Raw genomic sequence first — 23987 nt, 5'->3', positions numbered from 1 at the left:
ACACTGCACTCGATGGGATCCCCTGCATTAGACCCGCCGAGTGTGAAGTAGATCAGATGAACTATTCTCAAGATATGCAAAGGACACACAGACAGACACAGAGATTCCTTGCTTTATAGCTAGATGTAATTTCTGTTCAAATGAGATGTTGAAGTGGGACATAACGCAATGTAGGGCCACATTTTGACATATTATCACCTTTAAGTTGATACAATAAACTTGTTAGCAAGCAGTTGCCTATTTACTCATCCAGCAGACACAGAGCAAAATTAGCATTGGTTTGGAGTCATGTTTGTGTCCACCTGATGAATGTAAACCAATATTCTCTCTCTTTTTAGTTCTGTTTCGGTCACTTTTTTAAAATTGCTTTTTGCTGATTTTATTTATGTTTTATGACATTTTAGTTCCTTTTTCTTTTCGTTGTGTTTTAAATGTGTTCTGTTTTTATTGTAAAATACTTTGTTTTGAAAGATGCTATTCACCAACTCCTGAGGGAAATATTTGTCTCTTTAGCTGCTAAATGCTCCGCTACATTTAACAGTATGTCACCGCCATGATATGCATTACTGCACAGAGGTGATATCTCATGTCAACAGCCCCTCATTATATGCATTTGTGTCCTCATGCGTAAGCTGGTAAAACGCTAGATACAAACAATGCACTAATAGTCAAAAACTCCACAGGGTGCCTTTAATATGTGGAAACATTTTACAACAAAAGATGAAACCTCATCATTCTATTACTTTGCATTTATTGGCAGACACTTCTGTGACTTACTATGAATCAGACCGGCAATACGTCATCCAGAGTAGGTTCTCGTCACCGTGTTCCTTCTAGGGGGAAAACAATCCTATGAACTACGTAGACGGCAACAGTGTAAACAGAATAAGTAGGCGAGATTGGAGCAAATATGATTAAAAAATGTATTTTATATACTGCCTACTGCCACTTTAATAACGTTGTGCTGAAGTGTTGCTGCGTAGTTGGTTGGACCAACAACAAATCTGTTGTGTCATCGCCGAGGCTGCGCTCCTTTGTGGAGAGGAAAGAAACTCGCTGTCACATGAGAGAAAATAGGAAATTATGAAAAGCTGTCGTGTAGCGGGTTAACCGAGGCTTTCACACTGACATTTGATGCACATACGATACGTGAATATTCACGGTCTGTGTGGTAAATCGCTAAATGATGCTGGTCTGAATCAGGCATAACAAGAGATAAATGCATACGTACCTGTCAATATTACAATCCAAACACGTCACATTGCATTGATATCTGTAGGATTTTCTGTTATCCCCCAAAAAGGGGTGCGGCCTTGACGTTTGTGAAGTGCCCGTACAGTATGTGCCGGTCTGATGTATGAGTGTGTTTCCATGTGAACGAGTATCCTGGTTACCTTGATAAGTACTTATTGAGAAACCTGGATGCTAGCTGGATAGAAACCGGGATACTGTGGCATGTAACAACCCTTATCCAAGTATCTGATGATTCTCTGCTATGTACCAGTGATCAGATGGAGAAGCTACATCAAGCACAGCCAGAAACCACAAACTCACTTCATTCTGTTTCAATCAGTACAGACATGAGTGGCTGTGATGTTCAGGAATCAAGACACAGAAACCTGCTACACCGTTTAAGCTTTAAATAGCATATCCCGAATGTGATCAAAACCTGGATAAGACACAAAGCCGGGACACTAATGTGCATGTAGTCTGCACTCATTAAGTGCATTGAACCTCTGTAGGAACGAGAGTAGACTGTAGATGTCATCATGAGCTCTAATCTGCGCAGCGCTGACTTTATGTGGTCAGACCTTATATTCAAATAGCTTTATATTTCATATTTATTGGATATCTGAGACTCATTTTAATTCACTCATCTATATCTGACATACGGGGAGGACCGAGGGGATCAAACCGTGCAGTCACCGGGGCTTGTGCTTACTGTGCATTTTCTGCCTCCTTCTCCAGAGTGCTGCTGTCTCATCGTTTCTTATTATCTCCCCCCGACTCTCTCTCTCTCTCTCTTCCCCTCTATCTCTTTATCCTTCCATTGCTCTTCCTCTGTCTGCCATGCGAGTAGAAGTTCACTAAGGAGGCCCCTAAAGAAGATTTGGATGTCCTGATTCAGCCCTTGCTGGAGCACTGCAGCTCAGAGAAGATGAACACGTGGCTCGGTATCCGACCTCTCTTTTTTTTCCTTTTTACCCTCTCATATCTCAATCTGTCTCTTTATCACTCTTTGCCCTGCTGCGGTTTTGAATAATCTCTGTCACACACACATATGCAGTCACATATGCATACACACACACACGTCACTACCATTCACTCTGAATTAAACAGGCCTCATATCACAGCCTCCTCCTTCGGCCCCCGCCGCCCCCCATCCCGTATGTTTGATTCCTCTTTTCTCCCTCTTTGCTTCTCTTTTTGTCGGCCCACGCAGGCCCTCTCTCTCCCTGTCTGTCTGTCTTTCTTAGCATGGCAGCTCTTATGAAAGTATAATGGTGCTGAAATTCAAATAATATGGGTCACAAACTGGGCCATTGCCCCATAGCAGTTCCTTTCTCAGAGAAGAAAAGCTGGTGCTTTAATATCAGGCGGTATAAAGAGACAATGGGCAGTCTGAAGTGTCGAACTTACTCAGTCACAGATCCTCTTTTCTTCCCTGCTTCTCTCTCTTTTACTGTTATGTTCCCTTTTCTCTGTCAGTCTAACTGTCTGTCTGCATATTTTTGCACTTTGGTTTCTATCGCATCTACATTTTTGGTTTTCTTCTTCTGCACAACTCGGTCATATTCACTTACTCACTCAATGGCCACATTGAGCTGTTCACAATGTTACCTACACTAGAAGTAAAGGCCTTTCTAGTAGGGATCGACCGATTATCGGCCTGGCCGATTATCGGCACCGATATTCGGCATTTTGCCGATTATCGGTATTGTTTTTTGTTTTTAACCGATAACTGATAAAATAAATTAATTTGAAAATGCGCCGCCTTGGCTCTGATGCAGCCTCCTCTCTCTGTCAGCGCTCTCCACTCAGTCTTCACTGTGCAGTCTGGCTCAGTGTCCCACCCACAGCACTATCTGATTGGTTAACCGTCATCAGCAATAGCCAATCAACACTGAAGGCTGCTGCTCCACAGACGAACAGAGAAAAACAACAGACCACCAGATCTTATGATCTATTTATGCCCAGTTTCCCAGTTACACCGCTGAAAATGTCAGAATAATGCACTTTACTATAACGAGATAATAGTGTTGGTTATATCTCTGCCGGGAGCTCCCTGTACTTTTTGTTTTAAGATAATAATGAAAAGTTCTTTTTTAATTAAACATATGCTTTACGGCTTTTCAACGAAGTTTTGTGTTATTCCCATTTTCGACACCAAGATTTTTATTTTCACTGCAAATGTATATCGGTTCAAAATATCGGTTATCGGTCTCCTTGATTACTAATAATCGGTAGCGGTAGCGGTCCTGAAAAAAAACATATCGGTCGATCCCTACTTTCTAGCCATCTTCCCTTTTCTGTTCTTTGATGTCTCAGTACGTCACTAAGACTGCATCTATCTCCACATCCTGCAACGTGCACAACATATTCTTTGTTGCTTCAAAGACAAGACAGAATATTAAAATGTAAAATAGTAAATTGTGTAAATAATCATCAGAGGCCCCACAGTACGATATTATCACGATACTTAAGTCACCATACGATCTTATTGCGATTTTAAACATTTTGCGATATGTGTCTGTCAGTGTTTACCTACAGTATGTGGAGACCAATGGGGCCAAATGTATACACTGAAGTATAGAATAACATCACAACCAAACGTACACTTATTTATTTTTAATGGCCTTCATTTGTTTCCATACAATAATGTATAGGCTCTGCATTCCTTCAGTTGTTGCCTCAGTTGCATTACACATATCATATTACATAATTTCTATGTTCTCTCACTGTTTTCCTCTTCCTGTAGGTGTGGTTTATGGCTACAAGGGTCTACTGCTGCTGCTGGGAATATTTCTGGCTTATGAGACCAAGTCGGTTTCCACAGAAAAGATCAATGACCATCGGGCCGTGGGGATGGCTATTTACAACGTCGCTGTGAGTCCAAAAAAGAAATGACACCATCACGCATAAACTCCTGTTTCTGGGTGCTGCTGTCTGCTAAAAGCAGTCTGCAGCACACGGAATAACTTTTAAAGTGGCTATAAATACGATTTTTATTACCCTATTGCACAAAATGGGCGTATTATATCTGTGGGGGGTTAATCAATGCTTGATTACTTTGCCCGGCGTTCAGCTTTTTGGCTTCCAGAAGCCACTTTCCTGCTCGTTTTAGAAGCAAAACAGGCAACTGACCACCAGTGTGTCAAGACATTTCAGCTGCAGGAGCTTAAAAGCTTCATTCTCAAGGGTCTACTCTCTGCAGCTCCTGCTGGTTGTTTATACAAGTTAATGGAGTCCATAGATAACTTAATGCTCCCTTAATGCTTGTAGTGTATTTTTATTATTTGAGTAGATAAGATGACTAAACGTGACTGAACATCACATTGGAATACTTCCCATGCAGCTACAATTGAGTGCAAAAGAAAAAATTTTTTTTTAGGTTTGCTGTCAGAATCAAGTTATCTAGTTTAGCCATTTTTGCATCGATCTTCAAAAATCATACAAGAAGTCCACTGTGGGCACAACAGAATGTATAATTCCTTTCAAAACAACCTCTGGGATGTGCTGAACATTACGGATTGAGTATAAAATACAGAAAAGTACAGGTGTTTGGTTGGAGCAACACGAGCACAGAAACAGGCTTATATGTCTTGAGATTTGATTCACTAAAATGCAGATCCCTGGACGCGGTCCTGTCCAAATCATAATACTGCCAGCACACGCTGCTGTCTTGTATGAATCACACAATCTGATGCTTATGGAGCCTGTGGTGATACAAACAGTCGTATCTCGGGTCTCCTTTATAAAGACGAGAACTAGTTCTCAACGGGACTTGCTGGTGAAATAAATGTTAAATAAAGTAGGAAAGTGTGTATTACGAACTTTTATTGTGCTGCAGTCTCATGCAACTCAAGCATACTTTATCCTGGGTATCTATGTGGGAAGATATTTGTGTGCAGTCTGCGTCATCTTTGTGTTTGGATGGCAGAGATCGCATCCACACAGTGCTTTGTGTGGAGCTGTTACCTTTGCCGCATGGTGGGAATAGGTTTCAAATTGTACCCATTTAGCCACTAAAGTACAGTGGTAAACGCAGCCATCAGTCATAAACATTTTTCAGCTCTTGTTAATAGCGAGTGAATCATCTTAAACGGAGGCACCTGGGATGCACTTTACACTGAAATAGCTGCCATTATGTTCGCTTTAGCCACTTTAGACAAATACTCGCTGCCATTTCCTGACACTCTTGACACAGGCTAACTTTGTAATTGATGTAAAATGTCTGGGGGGGAAAGTGGTTTCTGTCACTTTAACTGCCAGAGGAGGTTTTTCTGCTTCGACCAAAAGCAGGCAAATATATATTTTGACAGAATGTCCTGCACTCGGCCCGGATTCCCATTAATAACTAAAACGGGGAACATTTATCAGCTTAGGTAATTAATAAATGGATTGATCTCGCCTCCTCCATCAAGGAGAGGAGTCGTCATTGATCTATCATTCATGGTTATTTATGAGAGCACTAAATACAGCTTGCATGCTCATTTCATCACATGGCTCCATAATGTGAGTCCAATGTTATTATTTTATGTTCTGATATACACATTTCAGTTTTATGATGATGTCAATAGTTAATGGTGTCTGTGAGGGGACCTCCTTCCTCTTTGCTAAGCTGTGAGCTTCAGGCCCCGATGAGATGACAATGTGGTGATTGTCGGCGCGCTGTTGCCACTTCAGTCATGACTTTTTAATGCTGTTTTCACACGGGAGCCCTCCCCGGAATGATAAACAGATGCCTAATGCTTTTATGGATGTGATTTTCCTCCCCTCTCATGCTCTCCCTCTCCATCTCTACTTTATTCTCCCCCGCCTCCTTCTTTCTCTCTGCTTTAAATCTTACTTTTTCCTCCTCCTTTATTCTCTCCGTTTCTCTCTCTCTTCCTGCAGGTGTTGTGTCTGATCACGGCTCCAGTAACCATGATCCTGTCGTCGCAGCAGGACGCCTCCTTTGCCTTTGCCGCTCTAGCAGTCGTCTTCTCTGCCTACATCACTCTGGTGGTGCTGTTCGTACCCAAGGTGCTCCGACTCGTCACTGACACCTCTAGGAAAATGCTGCACACACTGAAAAGTACACTCGTGTGGCGGTAAAACCAAAGGTCAAAACGTGCCGGCCTCTTTAGGGAGAAAGTCCAGCTTGTACTGCTCGGTGCATGAAAATGACAAACTTCTGAAACTCTTTTTTGATGTTTGTGTGCAATGCAATATTGGACTGGCTGTGACATCAAATAACAAGGCTACTTAAATGATCAAATCTTTGCAATTTCACCATTACAGTAATAATCTGTGACATTACATACTTAAAGCTGAAGTAGGCGAGATTGGAGCAAATATGATTAAAAAAAGTTATTTTTATAAAACGATCGCTATATCGTGACAGTAGTACATGAGACAGGTAACCTGAAAAAAATCATGTGCCTCTGTCTCCTCCGGTGCTCCTAACGGCATCTGTAAGATTTCACATATCGGAGGAAAACATGCAGTAAGAGCTGATCTGAGGTCTGCTGTCCGTCTGCCGTCTATGAGAGCCGGCTGTCAATCACTCGCAAACTCCGACCAAACGGTCAAACTAGGCAGCGCTGATCAAATATGAATCAATATTCTGTTACCTTAATGCCTATTTCTCTCCTCAAATGTTTTCAGAATCATCTTGTATTGCACGGTTTAGCTGTAAAATGAGAAAGTTTGTGACGCCGCCGCCACATGACCGGAGCACAGCCAATAGGAACGCTCTCTCAATTAAATGACCTGTGATTGGTCAACGTCTCCCGTCACGGGCTAGATTTTCTAAAGCCTGAAAACAGAGCCATGAGGAGGTGCAGAAGTCTAGTTATCTCTCAGAACACTTGAATTACAATATGCTGAAAGGTTATTATGAAATGTTTTCCCAATGATGCCAAAAATATACTGCCTACTGCCACTTTAATACAACAAGCCTTTAGATGTGCAGCTGCTTTAAACATTTGGTGTTGGGGAAAAACAGTGTTTTTTGAAGATATTTTTTGGGGCTTTTGCCTTTATTAGATAGTGAAGGTGACAGTTATGAAAGGGGGAGAGAGAGAGAGAGAGAGAGAGAGAGAAGGGATGACAGCAAAGGGCCACAGGTTGGATTTAAACCCTGGGTCGCTGCAGTAAGGACTCAGCCTTGGTACATGGGGGGCGCCTGCTCTACCAGGTGAGCTAACACAACGCCCCAGAGTAAGACATTTTCAATATCTAGCACGAGCTACAATGATTTGTTTGGAATAAATAGAATGAGAACTGCACATGAGCACTGCTGCAGACTGTGCAGAGAGAGGAAAGAGTGCCACCTACTGAAATTCAAACTATATGAACAGAAAATCCAATGGGGGAAAACAAAAACATCTCAATATCGTCACCACTGTTTGACTGTCTGGCTGCTTCTGGGAGTGCAGTGCAGAAACAGCTCGACAGTGAGCGGAACGCACCAAAGATGTAATGAAATAAGAAACAATTTGAAAATTCCTTCAGACAAATGTGAGAGATTTGGCTAAAAAAAGGGCTGCAAATATCTAAAAATGTGTTCTCATAAAGATGCATTATTCATTCAGCAGACAGTGCTCTCAGGCCTGCTCTCTTGTTCTTTATTGACTTCCTGTTCCTGTGGCGGTCCAGATGCGGCGTCTCATCACCCGCGGCGAGTGGCAGTCGGAGCAGCAGGACACTCTGAAGACCGGTTCGTCCACCAACAACAACGACGAGGAGAAATCCCGGCAGCTGGAGAGAGAGAACAGGGAGCTGCAAAAGATCATCCAGGAGGTGGAGACGTTATATACCTTATACATTAGACACACACACTATTATTATTATAGTTTGAATTATTAATAATAATAATAATACACATTAGTAGCATAGTTTGAATTATTATTATTAATATTCATAACAATAATAATAAACATCTAAATGACACATCATTCACATAATTAGTACACACAATTCATTGTATAATACACATATTTGGGGACATATAGGTTACACAAGTCATGTATTCATGTGCATTTATTATAGACATAAGGTGTATAGTATTGTGCAGAATTGATTGTACCTACTTTGCAACAGAGAATGCTACATGAGAAAACAGAGAATAATAATAACACACAATCGTACAAATAGAGACATGAGTTTATGTTATCATGCAGCTTTTGTTATTATTGATTTATTTATTGCTTTTTGTAGGTTTTCTTTGATAATGTAACCTTGTTTCTATGGTTTGCTTTCATACTGACAGAACAGTTTATTCAATGTTATTATTGTGGCAGCTGCCAATTCTCTGGTGTTTGCTGTTGTTTCCCTTTTCCCTGGTGTTTTTTTGGTTGAGTTGCTGAGTGATTAGAGGGTTATTCAGTTCACCTGTTGCGCAGGGTGTGGGGACTGGCTCTTAAATGATAGTTGAGAGCAGCTTGGTGCATTCCCCTCTTGGCCAATCAGGGTGTAACGACGCCCTTTCTGTAGGGCTTAAAAGAGGAGGGAAACTGCACACCCAGTGTCATTCTGATCTCTCCCTCACTCAATGCAACATGTGTTATCAGCTTTACCAGAAACTCTGGTCTGTTTTGGGCCCTTTTGGGATTCTGTGATCTTTGTGTTTTGTTTGTTGAGAGTGTTGACTCTCCTAGTTGGGGAAACAAGTTAAGTGCCAACCAATTGGGTTACCTGCACTGGGACGTTTAGGTATTATTTGTGCATTGATCTGGCTTGCCTTACAATAGCCTAACGCCTGCAGGCTGTATTTTTGTATTCTATTCATTTGTTGATTTTCAATGAAACCCTTTATACCCATTTCTTTTAGTGTATTTTATTTGGGAAAACTTTAAAGGAGGGTAAAAGGAAAAACACAAACCAATATTTCAGTTTCCTTAATTGTTTGTTAATATAGAGGCATTTGTTCATTATTATTATTATTATTAAGAAGGCATTTTATTTTATATTATTATGTGGATGGGAACTGTTTTTCAGTCTTCTGACTGAACAACTAAAGTCTGGGGAACTTAGTACCGCCACATTATAGAAGTGTTGCTCCTTAAATTGACTAAAAAAAAAAACTGTAAAAGGTTTGAATTTTTTCAGGCTGATAAGGTTCCAATCGTGTTTTGAAAATGTATTTTCACGATTATTCGACTAATCGCTTTGTCTATAAAATGTCACAAAATTGTGGGAAAATGCTCATCATAGTTTCCCAAAGCCTTCGGACTGTCCAACCAACAGTCCCAAACCCAGTGGTGGAATATAACTAAGCACATTTACTCAAGTTCTGCACTTATGTAAACATTTTAGGTACTTACTTGAGTCTTTTCTTTTCATGCCACTCTCTACTTCTACTCCGCTACATCTCAGAGGAAATATTGTACTTTTTATTTCACTATATTTATCTGGCAGCTTTAGTTACTTTACAAAATCACAGATTTTTTTTGCATACAAAATACATTTATTTTTCACTATTTGCCAAATCTTTACAAACCAAACAATCAATCGATTAGTGGAGCAAATAATCAGCAGATTAATCCATAATGAAAATAATCACCAGTTAATGGTTCAAAATGAGCTCCAGCTCTACCAACTACAAAAGTAAAATCCTGCTTGTACATAAATCCATGAGTAATAATAATCTTATGATATAATATATAATAGTACAACAGTCACAGGGGACATGTCTCTGCATTGAGTACTTTTAACTTTAATACTTTAAGTACATTTTCCTGATTATACTTACATACTTTTTCTTAAGTAACATGTTCAATGCAGGACTTTTACTCATAACAGAGTATTTTTACAGTGTTGTAATAGTATTTTTACTTAAGTAAAGGATCTGAATACTTCCTCTACCACTACCAAAACCTAAATATATTTAATGTATTAATTAGGGCTGTCAAAGTTAACGCAATAATTACACAATAACGCAAATTTGTTTTAACGCCACTAATTTCTTGAACATATGAATGCATTCTTTTGGAGGTTGTAGCGGTCTCGGTTTTGAAGCTAGAGTGAAGATACCAAGATAGAAAACCTGGGGAATCCATTGGTACCCACCACGTCATACTAGCTTGTCATGAAAGAGGTTAAATAATGCTCCAAACTTGCACTAAATTTTGGCGAGGAAAAACTGTCATGGCCATTTTCAAAGGGGTCCCTTGACCTCTGACCTGATCAGCACACTGACTCACTGACAGCTGTTGTTGCCTGTTGGGCTGCAGTTTGCCATGTTATGATTTGAGCATATTGTTTTATGCTAAATGCAGTACCTGTGAGGGTTTCTGGACAATATCTGTCATTGCTTTGTGTTGTTAATTGATTTCCAATAATAAATATATACATACATTTGCATAAAGCAAGCATATTTGCCCACTCCCATGTTGATAAGAGTATTACATACTGGACAGATCTCCCTTTAAGGTACATGTTGAACAGATAAAAAATGTGCGATTAATCACAATTAATCATGGACAATCATGCGATTAATCACGATTAAATATTTTAATCGATTGACAGCCCTAGTATTATCATATTTGGGAAGCTGGAACAAGCATAAAGTTTTGGTAGAAAAGACCAATTAATTGCAATCAGTTAAATGCTAATAAATGCTAAATATTTAAAGTAAAGTGTTACACCTCTACAACAATCTCTCTCTCCTCTTTGTTGTGTCATTAGAAAGAAGAGAGGGTATCGGCGCTCCGCAACCAGCTGGCTGAGCGACAGGCTCTACGCAACCGCCGCCGCCCCTCCTCAGGCCAGAACCAGAACCACAACGCCCCGCCGCCATCCTCCCAGCCGGATCCCAAGTCTCTGCTTCCCCCGCCCGGCTACCCTAACCCCACCACGGACAATCACTCCCTCCCGCCGTCCTTCTCCAACTCCTCCAACCTCTACCCGGCTGACAGCAAGATGAGCCGCAACCACTGTCACAACAGCCAGATCCCACTGCTGTATAAATAGGCGAGGCACTGGGAGAGGGTTGTGGGGGGGTAGACAGTGGCACAATGCACACACACATGGGACACAAAACACAATGAGACACTGTGACTTTCACTTGTTTCGGCCATGAGCACAGCGGTGTAGTGACACTGTTTTTAAAATACGGGCGTGGAAGCACAAAAGAAGACACGGGAGTGCTTTACACTGAGCAGCTTCAGGGAGAGTCACGCAGCTAACACCCGTCCTCACAGTTTTGATGTTCAACCCAGCAACGAGGCACATGTGACTGGTCAGACTGGACAGCACACACAGGTCTTTTCAAATGTCAAGTGAACAGAAAGATCTCTCAATCATTCTTCTCCTTCATTCGTTATCTCGTTCTGTTGTGGAGAGACACCGCGTCGAGGATCTTAAAAAGAAACGTTTGTGTTTGTGTCTTTGCTATATCGTCTCCACCTTTCGTCTCTTCGAGTTTGTTGACTAGGCAAGCACATACAGTAGTGATTTATATTGTTCTGTAATATCTGATCTGTTTTGTCATGGAGGTGTTGTTGAATTATTTGTTTACTTTTCAGGAGAGACGTGAAAACTGAAATTTACAAAGGGACAAAAGCAATGTACAGTTTGTTTTCTCTCCAATGTTTCCCCTGAACAGCGGCCGAGCTGGACTGGTTTCACTGAAAAGTGATAATGTGCATTATTAAATAGCCATAATTTTGAAGGGGCTTGGCATGTATGGATGTGTGTTGTCAGGACCGTGTATTCAAGTACAACGCCGCATCTTAAAAATCCTCCTTCAGTCCTTTTGCTGAATATTAGACCCATTTTAAAGGAGAAAATGATCCAATCTTGCTCATCTACTGTATAGATACAATTTTGATAGTTTTGCCATTTGAAATAATGTGTTTTTTTGAGATTTGTGTTGTATCTATTCAGCAGTGTAGTACAGTCATAGCCATCAAATAAACCCCTCATCCTGTATTGTGTATTTTGAAGATATCGCCGGTTACTGCTGCAGCCACATTCACTGCAGCTGATTCTCTCATTTTGTAGAGAAAAACTCTCAACTTCCAACTCGCCAGAAGAATAGTTTGTACTTTCTGCCTCCTGGAAATGAAAGCCAATTTATATTTCTACAGCAGCAGTGCGGTGAGATGTGGGGCTTCTACGATGGCTATTTCTGTGGATATTCAGAAGAAAGCACAGTTTTTATACATGTGAATCTGTTACTCGTCATTCTTGTGAGCCTTTTTTATTTTAAAATGATGTTTTTTCTTATCTTTTCCCATAACAGACAATCTGGATGGATGCTAATTTTTTATTATTTTTTTTTTCTTTCCCATTTTGCCTTTGGGTAAATTGTAAATGTATCAAAGAAGGATATACATAAAGTAATGTGAGATTTATTCAGCAGTTAATCTGGATGTACTATTTCATTCACGAGCTATTTCAAGATTATATAAAAGCAATGATACCTGAACAGCTCTATCAGCAGGTTAAACAATACTTTGTCAAATATTTATAAAAAAAAAAAAAATAATATATATATATATATATATGTCAGTGTGCACTTTAAACTGAACTAAACTGGTTATTCCACTTTATGTTGCTGTCATTCTAATACATTTAGCTCAGGGTATGGAGGAGGACATCAATGAATGAAATAGGCCATATTTATTAACTGTGCAGTTCCTGGATCAGATAGTGTAACATATGAATGCAGAAATAATTTAGGAAATGTTCTATTATCTTGCACATATATGACAATATACATGGATTTGGGGATATTTGTATTCACTATATCTAAGATCTTAAATGTTAATATATTTCAGAGTATGTGTATGCAAATATATGGGTACCATAAATAAAATAATTGTTTTTTCATTGGGTATTTTTGTGTTTCAGTGATACCTTTATTTATTACAGGAATTACAGGGTTATTTTCCAAAACACTACGCTGTTGAGTGAAACTGAAACTGTAATTACAAGAAAGTCTGAAATGTTTTAGTGGAATTTTCATCAGCTTTTCTCAGCTAGATCCTACACAATTTGACGATTAACCTTGCGGTAGGCAACATGTTTTTGGCATAATTGGGAAAAGATTTCATAATAACCTTTCAGCATATTGTAATTCAAGTGTTCTGAGAGAAAACTAGACTTCTGCACCTCCTCATGGCTCTGTTTTCAGGCTTTAAAAAGTTTAGCTTGTGACGGGAGACTTTGGCCAATCACAGGTCATTTTATTGAGAGAGAGTGTTCCTATTTCATTCAACGGAGGCAGTTGTCAATCACTCGATCAAACGGTCAAACTAGGAATTCATATGTTGTTACTGTAATGCCTATTTCTTTCCTCAAATGTTTTCAGAAACATCTTGTAGTGCACGGTTTAGCTGGTCACAAACTTTCTCATTTTACAGCTAAACAGTACACTACATGATGTTTCTGAAAACATTTGAGGAGAGAAATAGGCATTACAGTAACAGAATATTGATTCATATTTGATCAGCGCTGCCTAGTTTGACCGTTTGATCGGAGTTTGTGAGTGATTGACAGCTGCTCAGAGACGGCAAGGCTCCAGCTCGGATCTGATTGGTGGTTTTCCTCCGGTCTGTGAAATCTTGCAGATGCCATTAGGAGGACAAAGAGGCACATGATTTTTATTCAGATCACCTGTCTCATGTACTACTGTCAGGATATAGTGACCGTTTTATAAAGATACGTTTTTTAATCATATTTGCTCCGATCTTCCTACTGCTAATTTAATTTTTCAGCGTTTTATCTTTTTAGAAAACACAAACTTTCAGCTCCCTAAAGAGTCTCTATATCCTGTACATCATCCACTAGATGTCACCAGTTATTTATTGCTTTTCTTATACTCCCAATGACCTTTTGAGCAGTTAACTCTTGAGTTCTAAGTATATTTGTCAGTGATATTTCTCGCGGGAGTGAAAGAGCAAATAAACCCAGAACAAGAGATCATTAAACGAAAAATGGGAAGCGGATTTCAACACAACGACCAGCTGCGGAGGCCAGCGGGAACCTCGTTACTGAGACAATAAGTGGATGTTTGTGGATAAAAAGAGACTAAAGTAGACAAATGGCTCCCAAGTACATCCGATAGTTGTATAATGTGAGTTTTACATGATGTGACAAAACCAGCTGTGCTGTAGTCCCACACATATACAGTACACACTGAATGCAGTCACACACACACACTCACACTCCCTCCCATGTCATGTCTCTTTCCAGCTGACTGAAGATGAAGTATGTGGTCATAGAGGGAAGGTGGTGTGGAGGAGGAGGGAGGTTGTGTGTGGGAGAGAGGGTGGTGGTGGTGGTGGGGGGGGTGTCACTGGGGAAAACCCGTTCTGGGCTGAGGCTTCTGTGGGCCTCCACCTGACACAGCACACAGCAAGAGCACAGAAAAGTAGGAAATTCCCCTCATCTTGTCTGATCTAACAAAGGAAGTATTTGCTGGCTGTGGAGGAATTTCAAAGCATCCTTTGCCAGAAAACAGGCCGAGCCCGCTACAGTGTGTACTGTATGTGTACTGCCCTACCTTGCTGCTGGAACTGTTTACCTACTTTCTATTTGGCATCTCAGTTATGAAATTAATTCATCCTTTGTTGTGACACAATTTTTTTTTTTTTTGCATTTTAATTTAATTCATGTGAACATAAAGTATATAAATATAACACCTAATCCCAATGATTTAAATATAAATAAATACAAATAAATACATACATACAAGTTGTGATGAGATTTCTGTACATTATCCTTGAACTAAACTCTCCAGTGAAGAGCTTTGTCTGTATCCGATACAGCAGAGAAAGTCTAGCCATACTACAATCTCAGGTCAGCATAAATAATGTAATAAAAAAAGTGCCTTAAAATAGAAAAAAAAATTTGTAAACTGTTACAGTTTATAGGATTTTTTTTCAGGTACAAGCTTTATCTCCATTGAGATTTAAACAGTTCTACATCACCATGAAGATGAATAATAATAAAATAAAAACATAACGTAAAAAAATGGCACTTTGCAGAGCTTTGTATCGTCTCTACTATCTCAGCAAGGAGTCATTTCATAGTGCAAACACACCAAAGAAAGTCCTGCCCTCGTCGGTCTCCAGCTCTGATAGCTGGTTGGTTTCCGTCCACAGTTTGTCTCCTTTGTTCAGCTGAAACACAGCGCCCAGATAAATGGCGTTGTACCAGCCCTGCCCGTCTGTGTAGCTGTCCTCCTGAGCGGTGTTTTGGCACGCCGACCTCACCGCGCTCATCAGAGATGCTTTGGTGCCCAGGGAGTCTGAGTAGCGCCAGATCCTGTGGCTGAGAGGTGTGTGGCGTTTTCCCGCTCCGTCCTCGTCGTCGCCATCGCTGCAGGAGACTCTGAACGACGCCTGGCTGTAGACGAAGTAGAGGCCGGTTTGAGGGATAATGATCTGGTTGTTCTCCAGCTGGAAGCCACCCTGAGCAAATGCCTGGCCTTGACCGCTTGTCCACTCCAGCTGGTTTTGCGAAGTCTCGTCGTCTTCTTCGTAGCTACCTGGAAATACAGCAAGAGGAAACGCCGTTACAGCCTTGAAACGCTTTGGTTCGTCACCACAGGGTGTTCAATAACCAACAGGTATGTTATTTAGGGAAGATTGACTGAAGCCAGTGAATAACTTGTGTAACAACTTCCTTATAGTGCTCCCGTCTAACACACTTCTAAAAAAAGAAGCTGCAAACATCACACAAGTGGAAGAAAAGAGTCGAGATCATGAGCGCGTTGTTTGCTGAGGACCAAATCAAGGTGACTCACCTTCTAAATGGATGGCTGCCTTGGCTTTGCTGCTGATTCGCCTCAGTGTGGAGTGGGGATCTGAGGAGAGGAAGACAAATGTGAGCTTGTCTCAAATAATCCACAAAGACTCAAGTATATCTCACAAAAACCCCCCTTTAGCTTTCTTTTTTTACTTGCATAGCCGTGCATATAATCACCTGTTGTCTCAGCAGTGACCTTGTTGATCAGCGCTTCTGTTTGACCTGATTGTGTCTGTATGGAGAGGAAAAACATATTTAAACACTGAATTCTTTTTTACAGAAAATACAAAGTTTTAAAAGATCAGATATAGAAAGACAGAGCCACTCCTTACCATCAATTCTGGCTTTCCACTCCAGTACCAAGCATACAGTAGAACGCCTCCTAAACAAAGGGCCACAATGAGAAGGGCCATGGACACCTTCCATATCCGCCCTAAGGTGGACTTCTTTTCCACCAAAACCACTGTCCTCTCCTCAAGACCCATCTCCGCATCACCTGGTGCTGTTGTGTAGGCCACCATGCTGTGCACAACCCTGATCTCTGGAGTCTTTACTGCTTGCAGTTTAGAAAAAAAAAACTCTACCAACTAAACTCTTGCTGTGTCTTCAGGTGCTTCCAGTGCTCGATGGTGATACTTCTCTCTTTGTGTTGCTATTGTGTTAAGAGTGAACTTCTGCCAGAGAGCTTGTAGTATTTATGCTGTGGCAGCTGCTTCTGAAAAAGGGAAACTCCGATGATGTCACTCTGTAAGCAGAGACAGAGCAGGACGCAGCGCAGCGGCAGCAGCAGCATCAGAGCGGCTGGGCCATGGAAGGAAGGAAAAGTCACAGAATCTTTAGTGGATTTTCACCACAGCGTGGAACCCAACGGGAGTCGTGGTTTTAGGATGGGAAAGTGGTTGTTCCCTACTTTTGGGTTTTGAAAAATTACACAGTGTTGTAACACAAACACACAGACACAGACACGCATGCACAAACACACACGCTGTACACACATGTTGTACACACACTGAGACAGACACAAAGTCATAAACACATATTGAGCTCATTACTGACTTGAGCCACTCACAGAATGTAAGCTCTGTCTGTGACTGCTGAGGCTGACACAGAAATCCACAACTCACCGACAATTAGAGGTCAAACCAGATGTTTTGAAATGCCACAAAAATGTGTGGATTGTGTAAACTGTTCGTCACCTATTTCGGTAACACTTGACTTTAACAGCCCCCTATTTAGCAATTATAAGCACTATATAAACATTTAATAGACGATGTAGTTGTAAGCAGATATGAGGACGTTTATTAATGTACAGTATTTGTCAACAGCTATAACTTCTCCTATGAAGACATGTTATATTACAACTGTGTTGTACTAGATTCATTATTCTTCATAGACCTGACTCTTATGGGAGCCCACATGAGATGTTATAGCTTTTAATAAATACATTAATAAAGACATGTGTATGCTAATAACTACATTTTAGTGTGTTAACTGCTAAATCTGTATGTTTTCAGTATTACTTGAGGTTCAGTAGAAAAACACTAGGGCTGTCAAAGTTAACGCGATAATAATGCGTTAACTCAAATTCATTTTAACGCCGCTAATTTATGTAACGCATTAACGCAACTTGCAATTTTTAGGTTGCAGCGGGCTCAGAGAGTGAAGATACTGGTATCATATGAAACTAGGAAACCTAAGGAATCCATCGGTACCAACCATACCATACCAGCTTGTCACGCAGGAGGCTAAATAACACAAACTTACAATAAATTTTGGCGAGGAAAAACTGGGCATGGCCATTTTCAAAGGGGTCCCTTGACTACTGACCTCCAGATATGTGAATGTAAATGGGTTCTATGGGTACCCACGAGTCTCCCCTTTACAGATATGCCCACTTTATGATAATAACGTGCAGTTTGGAGCAAGTCATAGTCAAGTCAGCACACTGACACACTGACAGCTGTTGTTGCCTGTTGGGCTGCAGTTTGCCATGTTATGATTTGAGCATATTTTTACCTGTGAGGGTTTCTTGACAATATTTATCATTGTTTTGTGTTGTTAATTGATTTCCAATAATAAATATATACATACAGTACATTTGCATAAAGCAAGCATATTTACCCACTCCCATGTTGATAAGAGTATTAAATACTTGACACCTGAAATGTTACACACTGTTCCTTTAAGTCCTGGTGCGATTAAAATCTAATTTTCACAAGAGATCCTACTGCATAGAAATATGTACATAAAGTAAATATTTACAATACAAGATATCTAAAACACTAAAGATATACATTAAAATGTTTGCTAAAATAAAACACAAGTAATAGATTATAAGATACAAAATATCACTGAATAACTCAATGATTCCTAAAATGCCCAGGAGTAAAAAAAAATTCTATTTCCTTATGACATCGTCAAATTAAAAACACTCTCAATCTCAGTCTCAAAAGAGAAAACTGTGCTGAAGCAAAAGTTGGCAACTCTCGCCTTTCTGTTTCAGAACTGAGAGATGATGCAAAACTCAACAAACAGGTTTTTACACTTCTCCTTATTGGCCACACTGTCTCTCCCCCCATTTCACTTTCTCACATGACTCTTTGTGCTCGAGACTGAATATTAAAATGTGTGGACTTTTCGTTTCACATGCCTGAAATGTCCAGCTTAGTTTTGTTTTCATTGGGAAGTGCTTTACGTATGGATCTCTTCCTCATTCAGTTTCCATTGTATTTAAATGACCGCTCTGTTTGTTGGCTCAGGCCGTAGAGAGGCTTTGAGTGAATTGTGTATCTTGGAAACATGTCAAGACTGTAGTGCTGCGACGCTGAATAATAACACTGTAGTTTTAAATGTGTGTGTGTGTGTGTGTGTGAAATCGGCGGTGAAATCGCACCTCTGTCTGACTGATTCATTCCAACATGCAAACACAAGCCGACCGCAAGATGCTGCAGAGTGATATCATCGTCATCATCCTCATCATATGCACCCACATGACACACACACATACACACATAGACACACACAAACAAACAAATAAGTACATTGCTTCTTTGCAGTTCTTCCTGCTCGCTCACCCACCACCTCTCGATTATTCATAAGACGATTCACAGAATCCGAGTGAAGTTTTATGGTATCCGGTGACCTCAGACTGTACTGTTAACCTCATACATGAGCAACATTCACACTCTTAGTCTTTCAAAAATAACCATGATAGGGTTTACAGATCCGTAAAGACATTAGTTCTCGCTACAGTATATGTCACAGTAAAATGGGAATGAGAACTAAATGTAACACAAAATGCATCTACAAACTACAATTTAGTTTCAAGAAGTTTTTCATCACCCCTCACGTTAAAAACAGAAGAACTCAACAGCAGTGTTGAGACTGTGTGGGCACATAAATGCTCATCATTCAAGCATTTTTTGGTCATGTGAAAAGATTGCCAAATTTTAGGAGAGTGTATCTTTAACCCTTTTAGGAGATATTTTAGGTAATGAATTTCCTAAGGATAGTAGGATGTTGTATCTTGAGATTGACAACAGATGAAGATGTGTTAAGAAGTCCTCTCTGCCAGCTAGTCCTGAAGCTCTACCCCCCAACACCAGGGCTTCAGGACAGACACCAAACAATCTGACCCAACCAAATCATCTCAAAACAAAAAGAAAATGATATCAAATATTGGAACGAAACCACCGAATCACAAAGTAAACTAGAATTCTATTTGACCCTAAACAGAGAGTACACGGTGGGAGAGTACCTGACCACCGTGACTGATAGTAAACTCAGAAAAACGTTGACAATGTACAGACTGAGTGGACACAGCCTGGCCATAGAAACATGCCGTCACAGGCAGAACAGACGACCCAGGGAGGCTATGATGTGTTCACATTGTCATACAAGAGAGGTGGAGACAGAATCTCACTTCTTACTGTGCTGTGAAAAATACAAGGATGTGAGAGATGTTTTCTGTGAAAAAATAAATAACATATATCCTGAGTTTTCAGAAAATACCATACTTATGTGGGGAGAAAAATCAATGTGCAATATTAGCTGCAAAATATGTTGACTGTTGCCATACAATAAGAGGTGCTTCAAGCTCCAAACATGTTTCTGATTGACTACATCTGTAAAATAATGTATATTTAAAATGTATTTGGTATATTGTGATTGTGATTATTTTGTGATTATTTTTTGTGAAATTTAATTATTCATTAATATGATAATGTAACCTGAACATTCATGTCAATAAAGCTTATTTGAATTTGAATTAAAGAAGTGATCAGATAACCACCTCATTCAATAATGTCATTTCTATCCTGCTGTACGATCTGTTGAACCTCTCCAAGCAGACAAAAACACACACTTTCCCAGTCAGAGGTCATCTGTAATATGTAACTCACAAACTCCCACTGGATTCCTCCAAGAGACAAATACCTCTTTTCATGGAGCCGGGGGAATATAGAACTGGTAACCAAACCTCACCCAGTTTGAGCCGTCATATCTGGGTGCCCTTTCCCTTTCCCCCGTGTGCCTGAATCATTATCAGTCCTCCCCCTAATCGTATGGTGACATATCCCCCACATGTAACTCCCTGCGTTATCTAGAACACTTTGAAAAAATCCCTCTTTTGTTCTTTGCCGATTTTGCTCTTGGATTGCATCATGAAATCCCAGGATTGTGCGGTCATCACGCCGTGGAGCTCAGACAAAGATTACATCAGGGCTGGGAGGAAAGAAGGGCGGAAGGAAGGAAGGTAGGGGGGAGGGCAAGGAGGGAGGAAGTGGAGCAAGGAAGCTGTTGTGGGCGAACAAGACGCCGGCATTTATGCCCCGAGTTTCATTTTCAGATCAGGTTTGGTGACTCAATTACAGGTGCCAGTTTTTGAATAAACAAAAAAGATCCACATCAAAAAGGTTTTGGTTTCCTTCTCAACAGTCCCTCTTCGGTGTTGCCGTGTGTGGGCTCAGGTGGAGCTGTTGATGTGTAAGGGAATAAACAAATCTGGGCCAAAATGAGGTTTTCACCACGAATGCAAGGTGGCTTCCGCTGCCACAAGACTGTATAGTCTGGCGGCCTACCAACCTCCGCTACTACGCCTCCATGAAGTTACGCTTCACCTACTGTTTAGGTGCTTTACCTCGTTGTTTTCCTCCTGTATGTGTCAGGTGTTTATTTAAAAGTCAATTTGATTATTATCTGAATCTGGGATTTTACATTTTCTATTCTCCATAACCATGAAATTTATTGATTCAAATGTATTTGTTGGGTTTCGATAAGTATATTAAAGGTTAGAAAAGATTAGTTTCAATGTGCGTGTGAGCATTTGTGATTAAATGTAAAATATGTTTTAAATGTTATGTATGTGTGGAGGATGGAGCTTGATGAGGCCACTACTTTCAGTCCTTGGAGGTTAATTAGTTTGTTTTAAAGCTGAACTTCTACTTCAGTTGTGTTGTGAAGTTTCAGTGGCAGAATTTGCACTAATTTAGGATCAAAATGTACCCTAATTAAAATACATAGGAATTTGTCTTGGTGGAATTAATGCTTGCCACAGTAAAGGCCTATTTGTGATATATCAATAACCAGAAATAGATCCATTGTATTTTTTAAAGGTACCATATTGTAAAAAATTGGATTTTCATGTCTTTTATATTATAAAGCAGGTTTAAGTGCTATAAAAAATACTGTTAAACTATCAAAATGCTAAATATACAGAGAAACACACACAGCTCGTATTCAGAAATTGTGCGTTTGAAACAAGCCGTTAGGATTTCTGTCCATTTGTGATGTCACAAATATACAATATTTAGACCATTACACGGTTTTAAACGTAAACATTCTAAATGTGTCTCAGTTTATTTCCTGTTGAAGTGTATGTAAATAACATCAGCTGAGAGGAAGTAAACATGGACCCAAGCTGTTGCCTAGCAACGCAATTTCATTGCTATTCCGTTGAAATAAGATATAATAAGATATTCCTTTATTAGTCACACAGTGGGGAAATTTGCAGTGTACATCAGCAAAGGGGATAGTGCAAAAAACAAGATGCATCAGCTAACACAGTAAAAAAAAGAGCTAAACAAAGTGTAAGAAAATATGAACCATTTAAATAGAAGGAAGTATAAAGATAGGAGCAGTATATACAGTATTGACAATAAACAGACTATTAACAAAAATGCACTAAAACGGAGCGTTTCAGACAGAGGGTAAATACAGGCATATTCAGACAGACAGCATGAGGAAAATAAAGTGTTTTTTGAACATTACAGCATTTAAACATGTTCTATTAGAAACACAAGATACAAGTATGAACCTGAAAATGAGCATGATATGGGACCTTTAAAGGAGAATTCTGGTTTATTACAATTTGGGCCTTATCTTTATAGTTTGTTTTTTTAGGCTATTATTTCTTATCGTTAATAATATTTAACAAGTGAATTTCTGAGGTCAGGGAACATGGAAACATCTCTTCAAAGAAGTCAGATGGGGGAAAAGAAGTTCAAGAAATCAGACAATCATACAGGTTTATAAAAAATGCAGGATATAGTCAGACTTATCTGGAAATTAAGGTGAATGATAAAATCATGACCCAGCTGATATATCTCATTAATGAAAGACCTAGAAGCAGAGTCAATCAGGAATATTTTCACTTTGAAGTTGGTTTCAAACACTTGATTGTAATGTGTTTTGTATTATATTATGCTATGTGTTTATTTTGCATTTGTTTTATGTTGTGGCGTCTGAAACTTTAATGTAAGTTTAAATGCTGCTGTCTTGGCCAGGTCTCTCTTGCAAAAGAGATTCTTAATCTCAATGAGTACTACCTGGTTAATTAAAAAAATAAATAAGAAATATACCATCACAGACTGACTTCCTGCCTCCACTTTTACAGTGATTGCTGTAGTTGTGCACACACACAGTTTTTCCGTGCAATGAGGGATTCATATCTAGATATAGATTAATAACCTGATTAATCTGTTGACTTGTTTGTCTGATTATTTTTCCCTGTTAGACTTCCTGTGATGTGATATCACCTACTCCAGGGGTCTAGTGGGAGCCACTGGAGAGGAGCTAAAAATGTAAATGAATAACTGTTTTTTGAAGGTCTATGGTACGACGGTACGACAGAGTATTAGGGCCACATTGAGGAAAAAAAATAAATGTGAGATTTTCGAGAATAAAGTCATAATACTATAAAATAATAATAAAAAATTCTCGTAAAGTTATGACTTTAATCTTGTAATATTAAGACTTTTTCTCGCTATATTTTGACTTTATTCTGTAAATCTCAGATGTTTTTTCCCTGTGTGGTCCTAATACTCCGTAGTACATTGTCTCTTTGGCCCTCACTGCATTAGACTTATATTCTATATACTTAGACTATAAACTGTGTTACCTTCATCACAATGATCAGATGTTTTGTGGCTTTTTTTTAATTTTGCCTAAAATTATTATTTTGGCCAGTCACTTGGGGCAATGCAACAAGATGTAGTGTAAACAACAACTGTGACATATAATTTAGAAATTGATATGGGCAACTTTTTAGCAACAGCTGCCTCTTTAGCTACTAACATCCTACAGACATGGACCAACATTAGCATCCATTTGGACTCGTGTTTCTGTCCACCTGAGGCAGGTAAGTCCGACATTCACTCTCTTTTTTAGCTCAAATGGGTTATGGGTTGAGGGGTTAGCAATGGTTAGCCAGCTAGTTAGCCCATTTCACAATAATATATATGATGTTACATTATTGTATTATAATTGTAACCTTTATTATGGAATAAACTGTTAGTTAGTGAAACACCTCAAGCTGGACTTCCTTCCTGTTAGCGAATACAAGGGAGTACTGAGCTTTTATTGTGAAGGGAAAGCGGAAGTGTAATGTGTGTATGTGTTGATACATGCGACATAATGATTGATTCATTAATGTGTTCATCACCTTAATGTTGCAGCTGGTAAAAGTGCTCATTTTAACTACTTTATGCTATGACATACTACTTAATAATACACCGCAGTTTATTAGT

At 39.6% G+C, this 23987-nt stretch overlaps 2 protein-coding genes across 3 annotated transcripts in view; one reads left to right on the top strand and one right to left on the bottom strand.

Annotated features, from left to right (window-relative positions):
* Positions 1–13046, top strand: part of gabbr1a (gamma-aminobutyric acid (GABA) B receptor, 1a) — an 85417-nt gene extending 72371 nt beyond the window's left edge. For both annotated transcript variants that reach the window (XM_037784171.1, XM_037784172.1), the window contains 5 exons: positions 2081–2174; positions 3980–4107; positions 6118–6246; positions 7864–8007; positions 10894–13046. In XM_037784171.1, coding sequence (XP_037640099.1) covers positions 2081–2174; positions 3980–4107; positions 6118–6246; positions 7864–8007; positions 10894–11178 — 780 coding nt within the window. In that variant the 3' untranslated portion in view covers positions 11179–13046. The remainder of the gene's footprint in view (positions 1–2080; positions 2175–3979; positions 4108–6117; positions 6247–7863; positions 8008–10893) is intronic.
* A 1787-nt stretch (positions 13047–14833) lies between these two features.
* tnfb (tumor necrosis factor b (TNF superfamily, member 2)) lies at positions 14834–16653 on the bottom strand. Its single transcript, XM_037783895.1, has 4 exons — positions 16296–16653; positions 16141–16195; positions 15962–16021; positions 14834–15703 (listed from the first exon to the last, which is right to left on the bottom strand). The coding sequence occupies exons 1-4, from the start codon at positions 16482–16484 to the stop codon at positions 15240–15242; spliced, it is 768 nt and encodes a 255-aa protein (XP_037639823.1). The 5' UTR covers positions 16485–16653; the 3' UTR covers positions 14834–15239.
* Between the last annotated feature and the right edge of the window lie 7334 nt (positions 16654–23987).

This window comes from Sebastes umbrosus, chromosome 11, assembly GCF_015220745.1.
Source record: "Sebastes umbrosus isolate fSebUmb1 chromosome 11, fSebUmb1.pri, whole genome shotgun sequence".
Classification (NCBI taxonomy): Eukaryota; Metazoa; Chordata; class Actinopteri; order Perciformes; family Sebastidae; genus Sebastes; species Sebastes umbrosus.
This window is presented reverse-complemented; position numbering and strand designations above follow the sequence as displayed.